This window comes from Diadema antillarum, unplaced genomic scaffold (assembly GCF_040938485.1).
Source record: "Diadema antillarum isolate AM-2024a unplaced genomic scaffold, OU_Dant_1.0 seq00000248_RagTag, whole genome shotgun sequence".
In the NCBI taxonomy this organism is placed as follows: Eukaryota; Metazoa; Echinodermata; class Echinoidea; order Diadematoida; family Diadematidae; genus Diadema; species Diadema antillarum.
This window is the reverse complement of record NW_027271292.1, coordinates 965,668-989,181: the sequence shown is the minus strand read 5'-3', so window position 1 is coordinate 989,181 and position 23,514 is coordinate 965,668. Positions and strand designations below refer to the sequence as shown.

Here is a 23,514-nt window from a genome sequence, read left to right as displayed (position 1 = left end):
ACTAGCTAAGCATGCTTTACAAACCGGTACTGTGCATTACCACAGTCTCTTTCATTCAAGCCAGTGTGGTTGAAGATGTGAGATTCTTGTAACCCTAGGTGGCAGACTATTCTGAGGTTCCAGGAATTAACCCCCATCTTCTTCTGAGGTTGATTTCAGGACAGACATCCTTGTGAGAACACAGAACACAAAACAGAGGTCAAAGAACTGTTCACACCATAGACAATCTTCCATTCAATGGCCCTGTCTTCAATCCAGGCACAGCTCTATCACTAACTGTTAGGATTATTTGATAATGGAGTGCTCTGCCAGGAATGATAGTTGTGTATTAATATTTGGTGAGGAAAGTTTTGTCTTGAAGTATATAAGAGGTAAACTTGGTAAATCTCTTAATTGTGATTTATCCCCTTATAATCAGTGTATCGAAAGAGGATTGTCAGATAGGCTAAGCTGAACATAACTGAGTGAATATGATAAGATCCATTGCTGAAGTGCACTGATTTAGTGTGAACTCTACTGAAACTCCATTGAACTGTCATTCAGTGCAATGCTCGCCGCTGAAGACCATAGATGAACTGAGCTGATCCGTGACTTCACTGAAAGGATAAACTGCTTTGAGTGTTGCTTGCCGATGTCACAAACAGCATTCTTCCAGATAATGGTTCCATGATGATAGTTTATCAGTATGTCTGCATTTGCTATCATGATGCTGTAATTGCTCCCAATGATTTCGAGTAATAACTACAAATATGCTGAATTGATTGCAGCATTTAGCTGAGTGTCACTTAAAATACCCGTGATGAAGAACGGAATGATACGTGACTGCAATTAATTGGCTTTTAAGAGTCTGCTATGCCACTTTCTGTATGGCATCACCCAGTCTACATGTACATGTAGTTCCTCTGGAAGCAGAGAGTGGTAGTTGGGGAAATTGGTTAATTTACATGCATGTGGTAGGCAATAAAATGCTGTTCTGCTGCTGGAGAATCTAAAGGGCTTTTTACACTTGTGTTTCTTAACCCCGGACTTTCTCTGACCCAGGACTATCGTTAGTCCCGTACCAATTTTTTCAGCTTTTTACACTCGCTAATTAGTCCCGTACTATCTCTTGTCCGGGGCTAAGGAGAAAACTGACGTTTTTACACTCGTATTTCTTAGCCCCGGACTTTCCAAACCACATGAATATTCATAATTACGTTGTGTACTGTACACGTACACGCACGCACCGGCAGCACTTGATTACCTCCTTTCTGATTGGTCAGTGAGGGTCGGACTTCGTCTCCGTCGCTTAGCCCAGGATTATTTTTTCGTTCTGTTTACACTCACTTGCTTGGCACCGCAATTGCGGTGCTAACCCCTGCTAATTTGCAGGGCCAGATAGTACCGTACTATCGGTGGGGCTAGCCCACTTTGGCAAAAACGAGTGTAAACAGAAAGTGGGCTAAGGATAGTCCCGTACCAACGGTGGGGCTAAGGCCCCCCCTTAGCCCCACCGTTGGTCCGGGGCTAAGCAAAATTTTACAAGTGTAAAAAGCCCTTAATGTGCCCAAAGTGAAAGACAGTGTGCTCCTGGACCATTGGGTAATCAATTGCAAACAAATGCTGAAAGTTGTCAGCTTCCCTTTCCTGCCTGGCCAGGGAAAATCCTAGGTTAGTTTGTAGGTCTCAGTGTCATCTAGAAAAATGTTGATTGGGATAGAGTAGTATCTGACATTGAATAGGATTTTCTTTTTAAAGCTGTATATATTGTGTCATTTTCGTTCGTTGTGTACTTTTACTTTCACTGAAAGGCAGAAAAGACAATCACATGGGTGTTCAGATTTCTCTGTCATGTTTTATCCACTGGTGGAAGCTTTGTGGTTGTGACCTAATTCTTTTTTTCTGTCTCTGGACTGGAAATGTCAAAACAGTACTTTCTTCTGGGACCCATGCTCTCAGCTCCATGTGTAGAAATCTCTGCTGGATATTATTTACTGTGGCCTTGTCTCTCTGACAAATGTTTCCTTTTTGTTTTTCAAGTTTCAGTTTCAATTTCTTATTTAACACGCTTCATCGTGGTAGAGTCATGCATGATGGCCATATATATTTTCCTTATTTGGAAGAAGAAATATGACCTACTTATTGTTAGATCGAGAAAGCAAGGAAACAACCAAGTGATTGTTTCATTGTCGTCCCCTTTGCATACAGTTTACCTTCTGTGCTCCACTCCCTTGGAAGAATTCATCCTCAGTGTCCTTTTTCTTCCATAAGATGCCACTTGTAGCATGACATTAACAATGGATTCCATTGATGGCTTTAACTGACATATTGGAGGAGTCATCATGCCCTCCCCCTCAAATTTTACTCATCAAGGAATACTGTAAAATGAGGAATGTTCGTGTGCATTTTAATTTCGCTGATTTCACGAGTGCCAAGATTCGCGAAATTAAAATGCATGTGAAAGTTCTTGTTTACACTATATGCATTGAATGTTGCAGGCAACTTGCGAAAATTTCATGCTGTGAAAAAGGCCGTTGGCTTCAATTCGTGAAAATTTCATGCCGCGAAAATATTGTATTTTACAGTATAGCAATAATTGTTGATGCTATGAACTGAAGCTGAAGGCATGGAGTGAAGAAGGTCCCTAATGCAATCTTTGTGTATTACTGTGAGAAACTAAGCAATGAAAGGAAAGCTAGCACTCCTCAGTCTGATGGTCAAGGTGTGAGCTTTCTTGGATCAATTGCCGTGGATGAGACTCCAGAGATTTGAAATGATTCAGGCAAAATATGCGATGCCAAAGTATACACCATTAAACCAAACTTCATGTCACACCCTATTAAGAAAGAAATATGAAATTACTCTCAAATTGTCTTTTTCCTGTCCTTGACCTTGTACTCCTAGGCATTGGTCTGTACTGACTTTCTTTTTCTTTGTAGAAATGGAAAGGAAAGAGCATTATTGTCATGAAGTAGACGCTCTTCAGAGATCATTTTTATCTCTAAAGCCACTAATATTGCAGTTAAATGGAAATCAACCTCTGCAATATCTGCTAGACCTTTTGGTTAGGCCTGCAAGCCCCCGCCCTATATCTTTCTTCTTCTTTTTTCTTTGGAAGCATGCCCCTTGTTGTAACAGGGTTACATTGGTAAATGACTTGCATGGTTGGGTATTTTCTTTCTTTATTTTAAATTCAAACAGCAGTTATTTCACATTAACGACAGTGACGATTATTAGGTTGTTCCAGCTTACATTGCTACGATACCTCTTTACATCCCAGCAAAACATATTATGTCAAACAGTGTGCATCTAGATTGGTAAATGGGTTAGTGTCAGTTGGTTTAAAGTCCTGTAGTTTACCAGTATTTTGTCCCATATGTCACTACTGTTTTCTTGATTTCTTATGTTTGTGCCTTCTCTTCCTGGACTTGGTATCATTGCCTAATTTATTTTCCTCTTTTTATCATTTCTTTTTAAGTTGAATTTCAAGCATTGCAGTGCCGTGCATAAAAGAAGAGCTGCATATTTTTTATGAGAAATATATCTTACCAGGAATTTTCACTATGATTGTGTTCAGGGCAGTTCATTCGTGTTTTTGGTGGTGACCTGAAACAACTGTTTTTATCATTTTGTTCTACTCTGCAGTTTTGGCAAGCGGACATCTGGCAGCGGAAGAAGAGGAAATGATTGCCTAATCCTAGAACATTCAGAACTCCTCGTGGTGAGTATGGCATAATTTGGTGTTCTTACCTGGCAAAAAATGAGTTGGCTATCTGGTTGATTGTCAGACAGAAGTGAGTGAAGTAACTGGCCAGTGAGTTGGATGCACACACAAACACCAGGAAAACATTTGTTGAGAAAAGGAGAAGTATTTTCTGTTATTCAGTATATATTTGATATTATTTAGTATATATTTGATGTATAGTAGAGATAGTAACCAGATTATTGAACAAAACACAGAGAAGTGAACATAATGGCAGACCGTGATCAAGGGCAGCATTAATCGATGGAGAACACTAATTACTCCTGTGGTTGTTGAGATCACTATTTCTCTTGAAATATAATTTGGTGACTTTCTGTGCATACCCTTTGCCCTAGCATGAATGAGTGACTGGATGTTCTGTTAGGCTTTGTCATTTAATAGACTTCCAGGTCTTCACATTGTTCAGTTAGAACATTGGGTCATGTTCAATAGGTGAATGTACGTCCCCCTTGTCGGGAAGTACACTGTACCATCATGTGTAACATTTGATGCTGAACAGACCGTGGTCTAGAAGTTTGGCAGTAAAATAGTATGTCTTGATACAAGACTAGCACCTTCTATTCTCAATAGGACATATTTCCAGCTTATGAGAGTGTGGGTTTGTCATCCTGTTAAACATCCCATAGCCAAACAACTCGTTCATTTAACACATCTATCATACCTAGGAAGGCAATCTTTCCAAACTTGGGCTAGATTAATATCGTGGTGCACTCTTGAGTCAAGGTACTAAGTCTTCACTCAAAAATGTTTGTGAAATGACACAGCTGTAACATTACATACATGTATAGCAGGGAATGAGAGCAAAGAATCTGTCTGCCCCTCACATTCAAGGCATTTCAAAAGAAGAGAAAAAAAATGAAGTGAAGCAAAGTATCCGCCTGCTTGTCATATTCAGGGCATTGGATAGTAAAGGGAGAAACGAGAGGGGAAGGATCAGTAACGTGAGTCAAAAATTAGTCATGGATCAGTAGGGATTATGCTGTGCTGGCACAGGTCCCGTTCAAGCTAATGATTAGCATCACATCATTTATGAAGCAATCTGAAAGGGGGAATTAAAGCCTGTCGGTGAGAAGTCTGTGAAGTTTAGTGCTCTCCAAGGCTGCATCTCTGCCGTTGATGCACGGAGGGATTTGTATGCCAGGGACAGGGAGCATCTGATGGGAGACTGACTCTGTGTAGTTCACTCACCCCTGTCTGGGTAGAGAGATCAGAGGGGAAAAGGGTTAATACAGGGAGGGGGGGGGGGTCATAAGAAGAAGTGATTAATGTGGGGGAGGGGGCAGAGATACCATATCATACTGTAAAGGTAGATATTTTCGTGTGAGTATTTTTTTGTGCCTGGCCAGGTAAGATGACTTTCACGTAAATTCACTTCCGCGGAATCGAGACATCATCTATTGGAACATATTACAAGCAAAGATAATTGCATACTTTTATTTTTGCCCTAGTTTCTGATTGTGCGAAGTGCACAAAAATTTCCAATTTTACAGTATAGCTTTTGTGAGTTTGGTATGGAAGAAAATTACAAATAGTCATCTTTTTGGTGTCAAATTTAGAACTGCTATATTCATTGATACTTATCTCAGTTTCATAACTTTCATTTCAATATGGTGTAATGTTCGGTTTGAAATGATTATTTCAGAGTCATTAATTGCAGAATAATACAATGGAAAGGTTTATGTAATACAAAGCATTTGGATTTAAAGAGATTTCTGTAGATACCAAGACTCTGACTTCTTTTACTTGAGGAAAGAGATGACAAGGGTAAGAAATGAAGTTGACAATTTTTTTTTTTTCAATGAAAGCAGGTCTGCTGTTGCAGTAATAGTTCTCTGTTTCACTATCAAGTGATGTATAAATGATGGACACTAACTTGTAAAAGAGAGTGTTACATGACCCCTTGACATGTGAAGTAGTACACCCTAGGAAACAAACACTAGTATTTCTCAAAATGTGGGACTGCCTGTTCTTACCATCTGTGACTTAACAAAGTGCTCCTTCACAGCACATACTGTAAGCATCCACTTACTGCTGCTGATGTAGATAGCAACATATCTCCATATCAATCATACCTGCTTCATATTGAGAAGCAGAGAGCTCAATGGCTGATTAGGGAAGGATCTCCCCATCATGGTTCCTACCCTTCAGACACCTAGGTTTACTTTCTCTTGCACGCTGCCTCTATCTGCCCCAGGGGTGATTACACAATGCTTTTGCTTTCCGCTACCTGCTCTATCTCGCAAATGATTAACAGGTTTAGGGTCAGGTTCATCCTTTCTCCTCCCTAGCTCCTCATTCCTTCCTTTATTTTCTGTCTTCAACTTGGCTCTCCTGCCCCAAGTCTTTAGCCCCCTCCTGGGAGGCATGATTCACTTGGTAGACCAGGGCCTTGGGAGGAGGTGTCTGTAGATGGTATAGCCAGTGAGTCCTGGAGGAGTCACACAGGGGAAGTGATGAGGGGGAAAGTGTGTCAGTGAACTGCCACTTTTATCAACTTCAAGGAACATCATGATGGTTAGGAGACAGGTAAAGAGATTTTGACACAGAAACTAGGGCTCTACGTCTATATGATTCTGAGAAATGTATTGAGTGTTCAAGCAGCAGGCAATACCCACAACTTTGGCAACTTGCAAAATCAATGTTGACATCATCAGGATATTATGACTAGTATGTAAAATAAAAGAAAAAAATATGCTTAACATCTGGCTCTTGCCTTTGATGTGGACTGTTCCCATAGGTGATGGAGAGGAAAGATATTTTCTGCATGCCTGTGTTCTTCCAGACTTTGTGGTTATATACCCCTTCACATAATTGCAGAATTATCAGGATATCTACCATAATGTTGAATACATTCATCTTTTTATTCCTAACCAGTGATAGATTTGTAAGCACAATTGCACACTTCTCTGCTTGTTGTGTAGAGCAGTGATAGAATCTACAGTGGCCTGAAGACAGAAATCTGTAAATTTACTGGCCCAGAAATTTGTCTTCCAAAAATACGCCATGCCAGCATGACCCTGAATTTTCCCTTCTCCATGTCTTCCATCCCATCAGTATGATGTCTGAGTGCAGACACAAGTAATGGATGACTCAGCGTACTTTAGAAAACACAAATAGCTAGACCCAAAGGGGAAAAAAGTCATGTTAGACCATTTTATCGAAGTAATGATGAAAGGTTTAGAAAAAGTAGCGGGCACAAATTGCTCTTTTATTGGTGAATTATTAAGTAGATGATGGCTCTTTCATGAAAGGAAATGACAATGAAATTCAAATTCCTCGTGATATCTGTGCATCATATTGTTCTTATGCCCTTTGCTTGTTATGCCAGAGGCAGTATGGTTTATGTTGTCTGTCTTTCAATCAGTGTGTCTGTACCTATTAATTTCTTAGGATGAAAATCATTTGAAGCCAAACTTGACGTCATACTCAGATTGAATTCGTGTCATGGATTAATGATCAGTTAACAATGAGTGAATTAGATTTTAGATTATGTGCGGTCATGAGATTCGGTAAAATACTGCAATTGTATTATTTGGGATAGGTATCACACTAAGTCATAAAACCTCATGCAATATTTGGTTTGACTATTGCAAGGCAGTTTAAAAGTGAGTGGGTAAAATAAAGTGTAACAGGCATAGGCTTATACATTTAGGGCAATAATGTACATCAAATTTTGTGAGATTTCAAATTGTTTTTTTTTTTAATAGGAGTTGTGAAGGCAGCATAAGGATGTTTAGAAACCCACACATACACACACACACACACACACACACACACACACACACATACACACACACACACCACACACTCATGTGTCATAGAAAACAGAGAGTCAAAGGGATGAATAAAAATTCCTCAAGAGTTACTACATTTGGAGAGTTACTGCATTTATTGTGCATACTGTTCACACCATGTTAGTCAACTGAGCTCTGTGCAGTTTAAAAAAAATAGTTTTAAGCGTCTACGAGGTGATGAAAATGTGTCATTTCTACCTCTACGTGTGTATGCATCAATGCAGATATGCTGTATAATGAGTCTTTTCACGCCGTATCACTGGATAGAGCCTGAAGTTATCAATTCAGCTGTGGTCTACCTAGCTTCATTCCAATTGAGAGCATAATCACAATTACTGTTTCTTACCCTTTACGAACACCAGCTGCCCTTGAGATAGGTTATGACTATCAGACATTAATCCTTCACAGCATGATTACTTCAACAGCCAATCTCTTTGTGAAGTTTGTGAAAGTGATTACTGAGGAGTATGATTTGCTGCAAGTCGACCATGGCTATATCCCACCTATGACATAGATTTGTCTTTGGACTGTTTTCCCCTTCTTAAAGGGAACCCGAATCCAAAGAGCAATGTGGATTGAGTGAAAGCAGCAACATCAAGTGGAATACATCAGTGAAAGTTTTAGGAAAATCGGACAATTGTTGCAAAAGTTATGAATTTTTAAAGTTTTGGTATTGGAATTGCTAGATGAGGAGACTACTAGAGGTTATGACTTATGTGTGGACAACAATATAAAGAAAATTCCACAAAAATTCACTTTTCTAGCATAATGAGAGAGCACTTGACAAACCACTTTCAGAAAGCTGGGGGAATAATTGCTACCCTTAATGTATGTCAGTATCAAGTTGATGGAATGTGTCATTTTCAAGTGTGTCCCTTCAAGTAGTGTTTAAGGAGACAGTGGTTTAACTCGTTGGAGACTAGTACCAAGTACAATATTGTATACTAGGGCAGGTGTCTATGGGAAATGTGTGTTTTAAATAACAAGATCAGCTTGTCCTCAATGGGTTAAGTGATGCTATCTTTGTACTTAACTCTCATCCAGCCTTGATAAGTCTCTTTTTTTTTCTTTTTTTTTTTCCCCTCCCACTCTTTCTTTATCTCTCCCCTTCCTCTCTCCCTCTCTCTATCTTGTATCTCTCTCTCTCTCCCTTTTTTTTTTTGGTCTCTTTCTCCCCTCCTCCCCCCCCCCCCCCCCTCCCCCCTTTGACTTTGCTGTTGGTATGCTCCTGTTTGCTGTACGCCACTGCTACAGCATTGGCACAAGGGCAGTATATAGTTTGCCTATTAGGCATGGCATTCATATTTTATTCAGTGGTCTGGGCCTGATGCTGGCAGCTCTCATTTCCTTCATAATGAGTGTGCAGGGAGTGAGTGTTTTCAGGCTCTGCCGCTGCTCTGCTTCACCCACTAACTGCCTGCTAGAGAAGTGCATCGAGAGGGAAAGATAACCGGGTGCTGGAAGGCACTGCCACATAATGTACAGCGTGACACATTTCTGTGTCTTCTTCATGCAAATGCATTCCCCCCCCCCCCCTTTTTTCCTCCTCTTACAAAGTCTCTCTCTCCTCTATGATCATACATCTTTCCCTGAGGTTAATTAATTTGAAGTGTGACTAGTTTGTCCCTTTTTTCCGTACCCGAACAACTGATGTATTCATGTGTACATGCAAGGAATACCATAGGAAGGTGTGTATTTGCGTCTACAGGGACATAGTGAAGAAGAGAAGGCTGATAGGTTAACCTGTTCTGTGCTTTGAGTGTGGATTGATACAGAAAACCCCATAGCGTTGTGCACATTGTCCAAAGTCCCTGGCATGGAATGGGTTAAAGGCAAGAGTGTGGAAGGATCCGGGGATGGATTCCAGGGAAGACAATGTTGGGATGAGAAAGTGGCAAGGACGGCTGTAGGTAAGGTCTCAGTATGAAATAGACTAATATTACCTACACATATTGACAGAGGAAAAGAGGAGAAAATTGCGAAGGGGTTGTGAAGGGGTCCAGTGGAGCAAACATCAAGTCTAAGATTGAGAAGGGTGAGAGAAAGAGGAGGAGACAGCCGGATTTAATACCATCACTGCCTCTTGGGACATGCATATCTTATTGAGCCACCGCGCTGGGATGCTAGATTTTCATCCCTCATCATTTGACAATACAATAAAGTGCAGGGAGCTGGGTATTGGAGGGAGGAAGGAGCCCCTATAAATAGGAGCTAGGGTATTGGGCCTTCCCTGACGTCAGAGGGAACGAACGATAGGGAAGGGAGGACCACCGGAGAACATGATATTTGATGCGGCAAGGGAAAGAAAGAGGCTAGGAAAGGTAGCCTGAAAGAGAGAGTAGAAGAGTTTCAGAAGGATGCAAGGAAATGATGTAGAAAAGATAGGGAAAATTACATAGAATATACAATACACTGCCAGAAAATAAAGACAGGGAGTATTGGGACTGAAAATAAAGAACAAAAAGAGGAGGAGATGGAGAGAATGGCAGTTCTGGAATATTACATAATATTGTGTATGTGTAAGGCCCTGTTAGGGTTTGTTTCCTTTTATTAATAATATTATTTTGTAGTTGTTGTTGTTGTTGTTATTTTTATTATTATTAATATTATTGGTATTATTATTGTTATTATTATTATTATTATTATTATTATTATTATTATTATTATTATTATCATTATTATTATTATTATCATTATCATTATCATTATCATTATTATTATTATTATTATTATTTGCTGACTGCAAAGTAAAAAGAGAACATGGAAATATTTCTGTTTGATGACCTGTTGGAGGATAGAACATCACACACCAACCGGAAAATTTGCCGTATGTACTGTTATATTTCATGTGTGTGCAGTGTATCCAAGATAAGGAAAGTAGTGGTACAATGAAAAGGATCCTGATGGCAGAGGTCAAGGGATGTATTAGCTTCCTCTTCATGTACTGGAAAGGATTTTGACCAAAGGTCAGCATGTAGTCTATCCTGTTGTGAAGGTGACTCTGATTTTGGCAAAGTTTTGGACACAGCCCTCTCTGAATCTCACATTACGGTAATATGAGGCAGAGCGCAAAATTTGATCAGCATAAAGAGGGTTTCGGGACTCTCCTTCATAGATGTGCTGGGTCAGCCAACCCACGTGCATTCTTGCCTTTTTTACTTTCTTGTGCCAAACAGATCTGGTTACATTTAACTGACAGGAAACAGGAGATGACAATGATGGTAGACAAACAAAAGATTAGCTAGAATAGAACCCTTTATGCCCCACAAGATGCCAGCATTTAGACAGACAGAGAAGATTGTAAACTGATTGCTGTACTTCATGCAGCCATGAAGTGATATGACTGCAGAATTAACCCATATGAAACATGCTCCTCACTTTGTAAACATGTTACATAATAGGGTAAAGTACTTGTGCCAACAGATATCATGAATATCTCTCAAAAGATATCAAGGATGATTAAATGTGACATCTTCACAGCTTTCTGCCAGTCATAACAATTTTAGTCTTCTACAAAAAAGGGGAAGATATTAAACAGTAATTTGATTCCTTAGAGCAAATTCCTATTTTTCCTTGTATTCCTATCAATAAAATCATGATGCAGCTGTATATAGAGTGACAGCAGGTGTCTACATACAAAGATGACATCTGTTCCCCACAAGGCTGTCTCATATGAAGTTTGACCCTTTGCAGTGATGTGTGTTGTTTCTCTACTACAACCCTTAGATGACCAATAGACGTGGCTAATTGATAAAACTGACCACTGAGCATTTCATATGTGGGATTCACTCGGACACAAAGAATAAGCATGATACAAAATTATTGAGATTTACATTGTAATCCAAAATCGTGAAATTTTTGTCTGTGTGGCAATAAAAAGTCCCAGCAAATAGTGCGATCAGCGTCAGGACAAAAAACAAGAACAAAAATCCAAGAAATATCATGATTATTTCAGAATTATCATGATATTTTGCACCGTCGATTGTGTGTGAATGCTGGAGCAAAAAAGTATCACCGTCACATTTCGGTAGATGTGGGACATGTGCAGTTTGGTCGACAAATCATCAAGATTGGATATTTCTGTCCATCTGAACTGGGAAAAAAAAAATCATGATATTTAGATCGTGATCGTTTTCTTACTGTTTTGTCTGTGTGAATGCGACTGTGAAGTGCAGTTGGTTGTTGATGAGAGTTCAACATTAGGGTTTAAAGCCGTACTCTTTAGCCTTGAAAAGAGCTCATGGTAGTTCACATAGCTAAGCAGCTGTGTGGAAGGTTACAAGATTCAAGGGAAGGAAGTGTTTGATTGCCAACTGGCCTGTGAATAATGAAAAATGCAAAAGAACTAAATAGAGGGGTAGTGAAAGTAGAGCACATGTCAGAGTTGTGACAAGAATGCTCAAGCATTCTACCATTTCTTTATGTGTTGACTCTGACTTTTTTTGTACTCTACAGTCAGACTTTTTTTAGGATATCCTGTTCTCTGGTTTCTGTTACGCAGGATCTACGAACAAAATCCTACTTATGAGTGAATCAAGACTTTGAGTAGATAATGTATGATAATTGCAAGTTATTCATATCACATTTGCCTCAAAAGATACACCAGGAACAACAACAAAGGGCTGTTGTGCTGATTAAAAACAATATCCATTTTACATCATTTGTAATTGAAATCAATGTTTGTTTGTTTTTTTGATTGGTTTCATGATCTACAGTGTATCTCAACTTCACTCCTGTTAACTGTATTAGTGCTATCAGTGACTGGCTGATTTATTTATTTATTTATTCATTCATTCATTCATTCATTTATTTATTTATTTATTTATTTATTTATTTATTTATTTATTTATTTATTTATTTATTTATTTATTTATTTATTTATTTATTTATTTATTTATTTATTTATTTATTTATTTATTTATTTATTTATTTATTTATTTATTTATTCATTCATTCATTCATTCATTCATTCATTCATTCATTCATTCATTCATTCATTTATCTATCTATCTATCTATCTATCTATCTATCTATCTATCTATCTATCTATCTATTAATCTATCTATCTATCTATCTATCTATCTATCTATCTATCTATCTATCTATCTATATGCCAGTGCGGAGGGGTTAAGAAAAGACTTGCTACATTCAAGTCAACACTTTGATAGATGAAAAGATCTGTAATGAAGGAGAAATTGTCATGCAATATCTTATGAAGAGTTTGTTTCTTTTGTTGTGGAAGATTTAGACAACAGTGATCCTAGCCCACAAGGGCACTAATGTAACCAAACAATATCTGTCTCAACAATTGTTCTTGTGCTGATTTGTGTGTGCATACATGTACTTTACTGGCCAGTGATAGGATCCATGTATACCTTCCATGTCAATGGAATTCTTTTGACAAATTTGTTTGTGATACATGTATGTGTTGAAAAGTCTGCTTGCCTTGCATTCAGCCAAAGTCCCGTATTTCTGTATTGCCCAGTTCATGTTTGTACATGTCTTCAGTCATCGTATGTGGCCAAAAGTGGAAAGCCTAGAATGCAGTGTTACTCTCCATCTTTTTTTTAAATTAAATGTATTGTTTGCAGTGATTTATTAAACAGGAACAGTGATGCCAAGAGGATGTAGCAAGCCTCTAATGGAAGACGAGGGCATTAATTTCATTTGCTGTGAAGAAAAATGTTCAGTGCGTTTCTTTTAAAATCATAAGAGTTAATTAAAATGTAACTTTACAAAGAAATGTCAGATGAAAATCTTAGTGGAATGTATGGAATACATACTTTCGTGATTGAGGGGAGACATTCTGTAACTCTCAAATAGTTTAAACGTTGAATGATATTCAGTTGATATTGTTGTCTTTTTACTCTACACTTCAGTAATAGCAACAGTTTGTTGAATGGATAAATGCAATATGAAACTCATTTGTAATGATTTGTTTATTATATCATATGTACAAATTTCATGATGTTCAATTGCCTGAATACAGCAAAATTTGTACCATGGTAGATTCATTTGCACTGGACACTTTTTCCCAAACCCTATATCAGTAGAACTGCATCTCATATCTTAGGTAGATTGGGACATACTAGTAATATATGCATGCAATGAGTGGACTGCTCAAGGAGATAAGTTTAGTATGCCTTTTAGTAGGGTGAGTTGTGGTCATGATACAGTATGCCATTGGTGCACAATTCTTTAAATGCATTGTAGGCAACACTTTACCCTTGTGTCTTAATTGTGTGAACAAAAGGCTGATGCTGTTTAAGGGAAAAGGGACACCTTGTATAATTATAAACTTTTAATTGATATTCTAGACTGATGAGATGTGTTGCTTGGAACTTCCGAGGCATACAGCAAATGATGAACGTAATTTCATAAGTGCATAGGAAATCTCTTGGGGTGTAATAGATTTTCTTTTTTGTCCTTGAAAGTTATTTGGTCCTCTCGACTTCAGAGCTGTTTACAACCCAATCAGATGGTGGCAGTTTGAAGATAACATGCATGCAACTTGTCTTCAAAAAAACATCCTGTTATGTAGCATGTCTCTCTGTCAATGGAAAAACTTTGTTTCTTTTGTGCATGTTACCTTGTACCAACAATATATTACTTGCGGTGTATACAGCAAATATTGTAAGAAGATTGTTTGTAATAGTTCTGCAAGTGTTCTCACATTATTCTTTATATGTGTTCATGGATAGATTTGGTGGGACAACAAAAGTTATATTATTAGATTAATGAAGAGGTAATGATTTGACAAAGCTGAGCAGTCCACTCAAACTGTACTATGCATGCAATATTATGAAATGTATGCACTCCTAGTCATCTCCCAGTATATTTTAACAAGCCTAACATGTGTACTCATGCATATGTATATATCTTTTGCATATTCATTCTTTTCCCTCCAACAACACCACTGTCATTCCCCTTTTCTGTGGAATACAACTTTTGCACAACTCCCAAACCCCCCAAAATATTGGCATAAACACTATGGGAAACCTTCATTAATCAAATATGCCCAATATATCAACATGTTCATTAATCTGATACGCTCATTTTCTTTCTCATGGTTCTCCTCTTATGGAAATTTCAAACATTGCAATTTCCTTTTTTTTTAATTATCTTTTAAACTTTCCAAATGTTGTGTTTCTTACATCATGCTGCTATCTCATCAATTCTGTAATAAAATTCCATGTGAAATATTCTGTTCTTACTTCTATTTGATGAAAAATGAACATTAATGCGGGGCTTTTCTTCTGTCAAATTCTCTATCTGCCTTACCTTTGTATGGTTTTGTATGGGTTTTGTCCGGTTTTTACTGAATGTGTGCATGTATTTGTTTTGGTGAATATGACTGAATTTTTCAAATCTGCATGCATGTTAATGTTCTTGTTTTCTGTTAAACTCTCATTTTCATTTCAACAATGGGACTGATGTTCTGCATTCTCATTCATATTTTCTCACAAACATTGTGTCATTTTTTTATACTTTAAATGTTCACATTGACATGTACAAATTTCATACTCATTCCTTTTTAATCATTCTACAAATGTGGGATTACATAATTCCTATTATATTTCTATCATATCTATTTTCTGCCTCATTCTCCTATGAATAAATGATGGTATGAACATAATGAAATCGAACTTGACTAAATGCTGACACAAAACCATTCGCAATAAAAAATAATAATCCAATATTATGCACTGTCATCTTGATTCTCACTCTCATATCAAACTACTATGCTCTCATGCTCTACATTGATAAAACAAAATGTCTTATTCCTCAAAACATCTGTTCATGAACACAACATATTTCAATTTTTTGGCTAATTATGACCTATCTGAAAAAAACCCAACAACAACATCACTTGTCCAATGTCAACACACATACATCAACCCCCTCCCTTCTTTACCACACATACATTCCTTCTGCCTATTTCCTCTTCCCCACCCCTATCTGTCTACCACCCCCATCCCTCAATCCTCCCCCTTCACACCCCCCCTTCACCCCCCCCCCCTTCACACCCCCCCCCCCCATATCCTGGTACACACACACATACACTATCTGACATCGGCAGATTGATTACCCCGATGCACAGTTACTACATCCTGGTCAGAGGCAGTCCTGTACCCCAAACAACCTGGAACGACTGATGGCCCTTGAGCATGATGAGATCAAGGTCTCGGCCAACCCAAGAGGGCGCTCTCTCAGTGAAGATCGCAGCCATGAAGATGACCATGAGGTAAGACTACCTTTTCTGTCATAAGTTTTATGCTTGAAATGACCAAAGCAATGACCAAAGCTTTTTTTTTTTCTGCACATGCATTGTTCATTTCACTATGTATTATGTGCATCTTTGTTTCATGTATTTTGTATTTACATGCTACCCAAAAATTATTGCCAAGGCCAAATGAATATGTTTTTATATTTTTAATTTACTGTCCATACCGATTGAAAGTTTTACAGAAAGAAAATAAAAATCTTTTATGCTGTTGATTTGGAGTTGCTTTTGCAAGTGTAAAAACAGAGATACCTGTATAAATGTAAGCACATGATATATTCCAAAGACACTTTATGTTTGCACTATTGATATAGTCAAGGCAGCAAGGCAGCAGGTTTGTCACGCTGAGCTGGCAAGACAAATGTTTATACAGTATTTTTGCCACAGCATAGTAGATATTCCACAGCAAAGAGTATTTAAAAGACAAGACGTGTGAAGGATGGTCATGTGCAAATATTTCTTCCACAGTCAACTGAATGTTTCACTACCTAGAGACAAAAAAAGTGCCATCAGCTTGTTGCTGGGTAGAGCAGTATAGCTTCAGTTATTCTGCAATGCATCGCAGTTAATACGTGTACGGCTGTGTTTCACAAGATGATGGATGTGTATGTACAGGCAAATCCTATTATAATGATGGCTTCCCAATGATTGTGTGGTGTAGTGTGGTTGATCTGATTAAGTCATTTTCTTCTGCTTCTATGTGTTTGTGTGCCTAGAAGTACTGGTAATCACATCAGTCCATAATGGGGTTTACTTGTACTCTTGAATGCCGAAAGAATGAAATTGTGTTGTGATTTTTGTGTTTGTTGACTTCTATGTGTATAATGTATGCTGAATGTCTTTGCCTGACTCTCGGAATCTCTGTCTTATGTCAAGAATGGTTAATGTCCTTTCTCTACCCATTAATTGACAGCCTCTTCCTTCTATACGTCTTGAGCGAGCACTGTCAGTGGGCAGTGAGAAGGTAGCGACAACCATTCTCTCAATCTTTTCTGGCTTGTCCTCTTTTGACTGTTTTTGTTTTGAACCTTTGCTTACACATTTTTCATCCATCACTCCACAACACCTGTGACACTGTCAAGCATGTTTGAAGACCCATCATGCTTTACTTACAAGTTTTTATTGTTTTTACACTTATTTTAGATTCTTCTCATATCTTCCATTTTCCCACCTCTTTACTAACTGCTTCAAGTAGTACATTTCATCCCTAGAGCCTTCCTTTCATAATGATTGTGATGAAATAGTGTTCCATTTGTATCCTTCGTTCCCTTTGCTGATAACTTAACTTTATATGTGGATACACATGTCTTTATTCCCAAGACGTGAAGAGAATTCCATTATCATATGGATACGTCTGAGTGAAAATACTGAACTACAAGCGAATTATTTCAGCTGAGGCATTTCTTGAATATTGTTGTGTTACCATTGGTTCAATATACATGTGTCTTAGTACTTGTTTATTTGTACAAGCTTTGTTATATGGTAGGTAGAAGTTTTTGTATTTTATTCTTACGGCTGCCATATGAAACCTTATTCAAGCTTGATTATGAAAATATGATTCACTTTTCAGCTGGCCAAGAGAAATATGTTGCAGTATATTTGAAATATATCCTGCACATATTTTTTCTGACATTACTCATCTCGTATCATATCATCACCCCACTCTAACTTCTAAGTCAAGCAAGGCCAAAACATTTGCATACATTTCTAGTCAGCAAGTGAAAAGAACCAAATGGGCTTGAAGAGAGAGAAGCTGTTAAAAGTGATGCCCTGTCGTCATGGAAACAGGTTTCAGTCCATCAGGAATCTCTGATTGGATGTATTTCCTGCTGTTGTTTCATCCTGGTGGAGCCTTTGTGGATGAAGAGAAGACTGACGTCACGTGTCAATCAGGAGAAGACAACAGCTTGCTCTGCAGTGGGCAGCTCCTAGCATGAGATGTCCCCTAAATGGGTTCTTGAATCCGCTCAGTTAATGTCAACCTTGATATTGATATCCACCACACTGATGAATGCATGAATGTTACGATTCTGGAGTTCACAGACATAAAGTAACATAGTGTGCTACTCATGTGCTGTTTACAAAGACATCTGTGTAGGATTTTGGGCATGAGTGAGTAAATGATCCAGTGTTTATTCAAGCTTGTACATGTTCTATGATTGCCAACATTGATAATCCACATCTGCTTTTAGAAATCTTTGATGGAGACTTTAAAATAAGTAAAGAACTGTCCACCCCCCCCCCCCCCCTTCAGGGATTTAGTAATCAGAGACAGTGTAATGAAGATTATTCTTTTTTTAATGAGATAAAACTAGAGTCCAATGAGATAGCTGGTAATATTTGACATTCTTTAGTGTAAAAGATTCCTCAAGAGGTGTTAATGTAATTTGTACAAATGCTGAGAAGAGACAAGTTAATCAGGAAGTGCAGTCATAAAACTAGTGTCAAAGCCCTGTGTTGAGTTCATGTGGATTAGTGCCGGTTATGTATTTACATTTGAGCTCAAATGTCCAAATTTATTTTGACCTTAACAGGATTAAGTATCCCAAGCCAATCTTATGACTGAGGAAACAAAGAGCGTATTAATCTTAAAATGTTGTAGAAGTCTGTTGTGTTGTTTATATAGGAAAGAAGAACAGCGCTTTCCTTTTGTTCATGCAAATAATTTTTGATGCACTTGGGACGATCGCTTTGGATCAGAAACTGCCCGCCTAGTCAAGTTGTGCATGCCATGACCAGCCTGACAACATTCGTTCTCCCCATTGTTACATTTTTGCAGCCGTCTACTGGATCTATTATTTCATAAAGAAAGATGTATCCAGAATTGACTGCACAGGGTAAACCTGTTTATTATAAATAAGAGATCATCACCGTTGCACCTCCCTAACACATTTGTCGTTCATCTCAGTATAGCTTCTTGGAGCTGCAGGAGGGATTTACCTCATCAAGTATCAAGTGTCACCAATCCAATGAAATTATATGGCTGTAAACTGTTTCCATCTTCAATGTCTTGATGATCAAGTACGGCAATTTCTCAGCCTCTAGAACAGCATCTTGATGAAAACAAATTCATCTGCAGTATTGAAGAAAGAGATGTATTGGGAGGAACTGTGTTCAGGATGCAAGGATAAATGTAAACAAGGAGTGCTAAGACAGAGGCTTTGCCCTCGAGGCTTGTGATGTGAGAGAACTTAGACAGAGTCTTCCCTGCCCTCCCCTCACCAGAGTGTCTTACACTCGAGTAATGAGCACCTCGTGTGTTCAAGTCTCAACCATTACCACAAAATCAATTTCCAGATCCATTTATAAATTAGCTGGGATTCCCCTCCCCATTTCCTGGGGGCTTTGCAAATCTAATCATTTGCAATTTGAACCATTCTCAAATTTAGTGCACTTGGAACATAAGCCCCCCTCAACCATACCAGATGGGGCATGCACTCCTCACAATACAGTTTTCCAGTTACCTTGTTGTCGTCGTTGACAGGAAAATGTGATAGTGCCCTCGCGTGGTTCTTGAAATTCTATCCACGCCAAGCTAAGAGCGGGACTTTACCCTGCCAGTGAAGTGAATCAATTGATGCTTGATTGGAAGAGCTCATTCAAAATGTCATCTACAGTGTACTTGGGACACCACACTTAGAAATGAAACCAAAGACCTAGTGCTCAGATATACGCTTGACAATGTAACTACTCTTAAGGTGCATATATGATGCGTTTCATAGCCTCTTAATTGTTCTAACCACTTAATACATGTACATCATATATGTGCACTATTTTAATAATATATGAAGGGTATACTGTATGTGTCCACATACAATGTATGCATGTCTGACGTTAATGGTTTGTTTGTCTATTATAGTCAATTATGGTCCATAAAGAGATGAGGAACAGAATTCAGAAGTGTAAGCGTGATTCCATTCTAAACCTTACAGACAAAGACCTTTGTATTCCTGACTATTTTTCTTGGTGTTACACAGAAATGATATCATGGAGAATGTTGACTGACCAAGTGTAGAATTGAATTGATTGTGGGATTTTGACATTTTAAATGATAGTTACCATGTTAGCTTCACCAAAATGTATCTCAAATAATCCTGAAGAATAAGGATAAAATTCCTGGAATGCCTGTACTTATCACTACCAAATCAGCTTTATGTTTTAGAGGAACATTAAGTAAGGCATATCCTGATACAAATTGCCATCCCCAAATATATCTGATTGAGAATTGAAAAAGGGAAAATTTGACAAAATTACTTCAAAATTGCCATAAAAAGTACAGAGCACCTCAAAATTCTTTGGTCTATTCAGGATCCCAGAGTAGCTGGTGATCTCACCCCATACCCCCTCCAGAAGCTTGCCATCACACCTTCCAAGGATCCCCCTGCATTACCCTGGGCCACACCCACACTATGTTCTGCTTTTGCCCCATTACTAGCCCCTTATGTTGCTGTCTTGTGGGTAGTCAGAGCAGTGCGTCTGGGCTTCTTATAAATCAGTGGACAATGTGTGCCAAACTACTTCCAAATTTGCACATGTCATTATCAATGACTAGTTTTCCAGCTCCCCATTAGGAATAATGCCTTCCCTCTACACATGTTTTATGTATTTGTTCCCTTCCCAAGCTGGTTTTGAAGTCCCCCATCCAGTTCAGCCTTTTTATCTGTCTGTTTTCATTGAATGTTGATGTATCTGTATTTTCATGAATAAATTGACTACAATCTTGCTGTGTAGAATATTTTCCTTGCCTGTTGCTATAATAGTGCATAATTATGTTGGAAAATTTGTACGGTGTTACATTGTAACATTGTACATTGTAAACTTTCTCATTGTGATGCACAAGAGTTTGATCTACATGTATATTTGGTTAGCATTTTTATTTTTATTTTTATTTTTACTTTTTATTTTTTGGTCTACCTCCCCTCAGATGATATCAGCAGAAGATATCTGTTAGCCACACTGATTACTGATTGGCTTATTACATCCTTTTGAAAACAACTGTCACATTTCTAGCATGGTTAACTGAATGAGATGGTTTGTGTGTTTTCATGATTTTTTTTTTTTCTGCCTACTGCCCTAAGTGAAAAGAAAAAGAAACTGTTCAAGGGTCTTGCCTTACCATCCACCATATTTCAGTGGGCATCTTCCTTAGGGTGGCCATCCTAAAATACTGTCAAATTTGTATGCGGTATAGTGTTTGGGGGTAATTTGAAGCTTTATCGTTTAACTCCATGCAAATCTAGAGGACCTTCTGCATCTAACCCCCTAATCTGTCTCCTTCTCATGTAATGGGCTATGAGAAGCAGCAACTCTGCTGTATGAATATCGACAGAGGAAAGACATTCCTATCAACCATGGCAACCTTCTAACCCCCCCCCCCCCCCCATCATCTTTTCAGTATAGCCAGTGGCCAAATGATTAAGTCAAGTGGGGACCTGATTATCCCAGTAAGGATGTTTGCCTGGTCCCTTGGAAGCCTGTGTGAAGTCCCCTTCCAATGGATGCAAAATAAAAGAACAGGAGAAAAGATGTAGAGAGAGAGAGAGAGAGAGAGAAAGAAAGGGGGGGGGATGAAATGGGTATGAGAATCGTGTGAAGGCATCACTCCCATACACTCCAAAGAGTTTCCATGCTCTCGTATTGCCCTCTTGCCAACGGCGTCACTCAACCCAAAAAGTGGGAAAAGAAGCAGTCCAGTGCATGGGGTGTGTGTGTTTCTGCATCTCCCCTCTCTCCCATTTCTCCATAACTCTCCAGATATGTCTGGAGGACACTTGAGGGAGAGAGATGACCAGAATTCACCACGTAGTCTGGGCATAATTGATTTTGCAAAAGGAGGCAAATACATGTGTTTGGCTAAGGATCAGAATGGTGTTAATTCAGAAATATGATTCCTGGTGAAAAGCATACGTTTGCATTTTAATCTGATTTCAAGCGTGCATAGGTCCTGTTCTATCCTTGTCCTGAATTATCTTTCTTGCTTAGACTGAGGAGAAATGCACTTTGCACAATGCGCTTTGAACCTGAATAGAATAGAATATTATTATTATATGTTGCAACATACTATCTTCCATTTGATGCACTTGTGCATTCATTTCACATTATTTCACCCAACTTTATACAGGTCTAAAGTATTGCAGAGTAGTTGGAAGATTAAATTTGGGCCAGATAAGATCAATTTGGCATGTTTCGTACGATGGATGGGTTGTGTACAGCCATGCATTAGATTATGTTCTCGTGTGGGAGCAATTCAATCCTTATCATGCAGTGGATTGTTATACATTCTTTACTCTTCAATGAAGTGGTGGAAAATATTGAATTAGAATCATAACATCAAGGAAAGAAAGTTTTATAATTTGATTCCTTCCTAATTAAATACACCCTCAGTAATATCAGGTATTATAGATTTCATTAAATTCATATACATGAGGTTTGAAATATGTTGATTCTAAGGTTTATATCTCATTGATTAGAAACTACATTTGGTAGCCATGTTAAAGTGGAATCATCACTGTAAACACATGTAGACTAGCAGGAAAACAAACATTGATTGTGTATTTGGGTAAAATATTGAAAGTTTAATGTCTTTGTGACAACTGAGATATCAATTTGATTAGTATTCAAAATGATGCTTTTAAAGTTGTCTCTTCATATTTTGAATGCTATGGTGTGATGAAACAGAGCAATGCATGTTACATCCCTAGAATAGTTCTCCAGTTATAAGTCCTTTAAGAAATGTTAAACTACCATGGTACAGGCTTATGTGTGCTATACTGATGCCATGCTGATATTCTGAGTTATTTTTATTACAAATAAAACATTACAACCATCTTAAGTTACATAGTATGTGGAAAGGATAATGAACTTCTGTTTCAAAGATAAACAGCATTGTTGGAGAATGTATGTGTGTATTAATTCATTCAGTCCACATTCTCTTTGCATTAGTTGTCAGTAGGCTAGTTAACACACTCCTGGTCACACGGTGAGATCATGTACATGAGACTTAGACGGGAATGCTATCTTACAGCAAAGGGGAAGTAGGAAATGTGTGAGGGGACGCGTATCGGATTGCTGAATCAACAAATGGACCGTTCACACTTACTCTCACTTTCTACGGCCATATCTAATGAGCGTGGCCAAATAAAAGGGCGTAGGGATAGACGAGACTCAACTGGGACAGAGAAACACAGAGCCATGAGAGAGAGAGAGGAGAGATGTCCTATAACTTGGTTTTGATTTTGCAATGACCATGATGATGTACTTGAAAAAGTAATTTCCTTCCTTGTTCTGCTGCATTGTATGGTGAGGGTGCTTCATCAACATTGAATGAAAAAGGGAGTATGTAAAGATGTAAAGTGATTGTTATTGTTGTGGTAGTTCTGTATTAATATTGCACGCAGGCAGAAGAACTCATTTGTTTATGTTCACACAAGATATGTAATGGTATGGCTTCTTTTCTGCCATGTCAAAATAAACTGGTTTAGATGAATAGTGTCATAAAGCAATGATGGTGATATCTTATTAAAAGATATCATACTTCAACAGATGAAATTTTTGCGTTACAGTTTTATTCTTTACATCATTCTAGTACCACTAGTCTCTTTCTGTCTGACAATGTACTTCTTACCAGGATTAATCTACTATCATTGAAATCATATGCCTCTAGCATTATCATACATTATAGGACTCTTAAATAC

At 38.1% G+C, this 23,514-nt stretch overlaps 1 protein-coding gene across 1 annotated transcript in view; it reads left to right on the top strand.

Moving 5' to 3' along the window:
- Window positions 1-23,514, top strand: part of LOC139729674 (rap guanine nucleotide exchange factor 2-like) — a 129,363-nt gene that overhangs the window by 62,130 nt on the left and 43,719 nt on the right. The window contains exons 5-7 of the mRNA XM_071640600.1: window positions 3,625-3,700; window positions 15,617-15,781; window positions 16,734-16,784. Of these exons, the coding sequence (XP_071496701.1) occupies window positions 3,625-3,700; window positions 15,617-15,781; window positions 16,734-16,784 (292 nt within the window). The remainder of the gene's footprint in view (window positions 1-3,624; window positions 3,701-15,616; window positions 15,782-16,733; window positions 16,785-23,514) is intronic.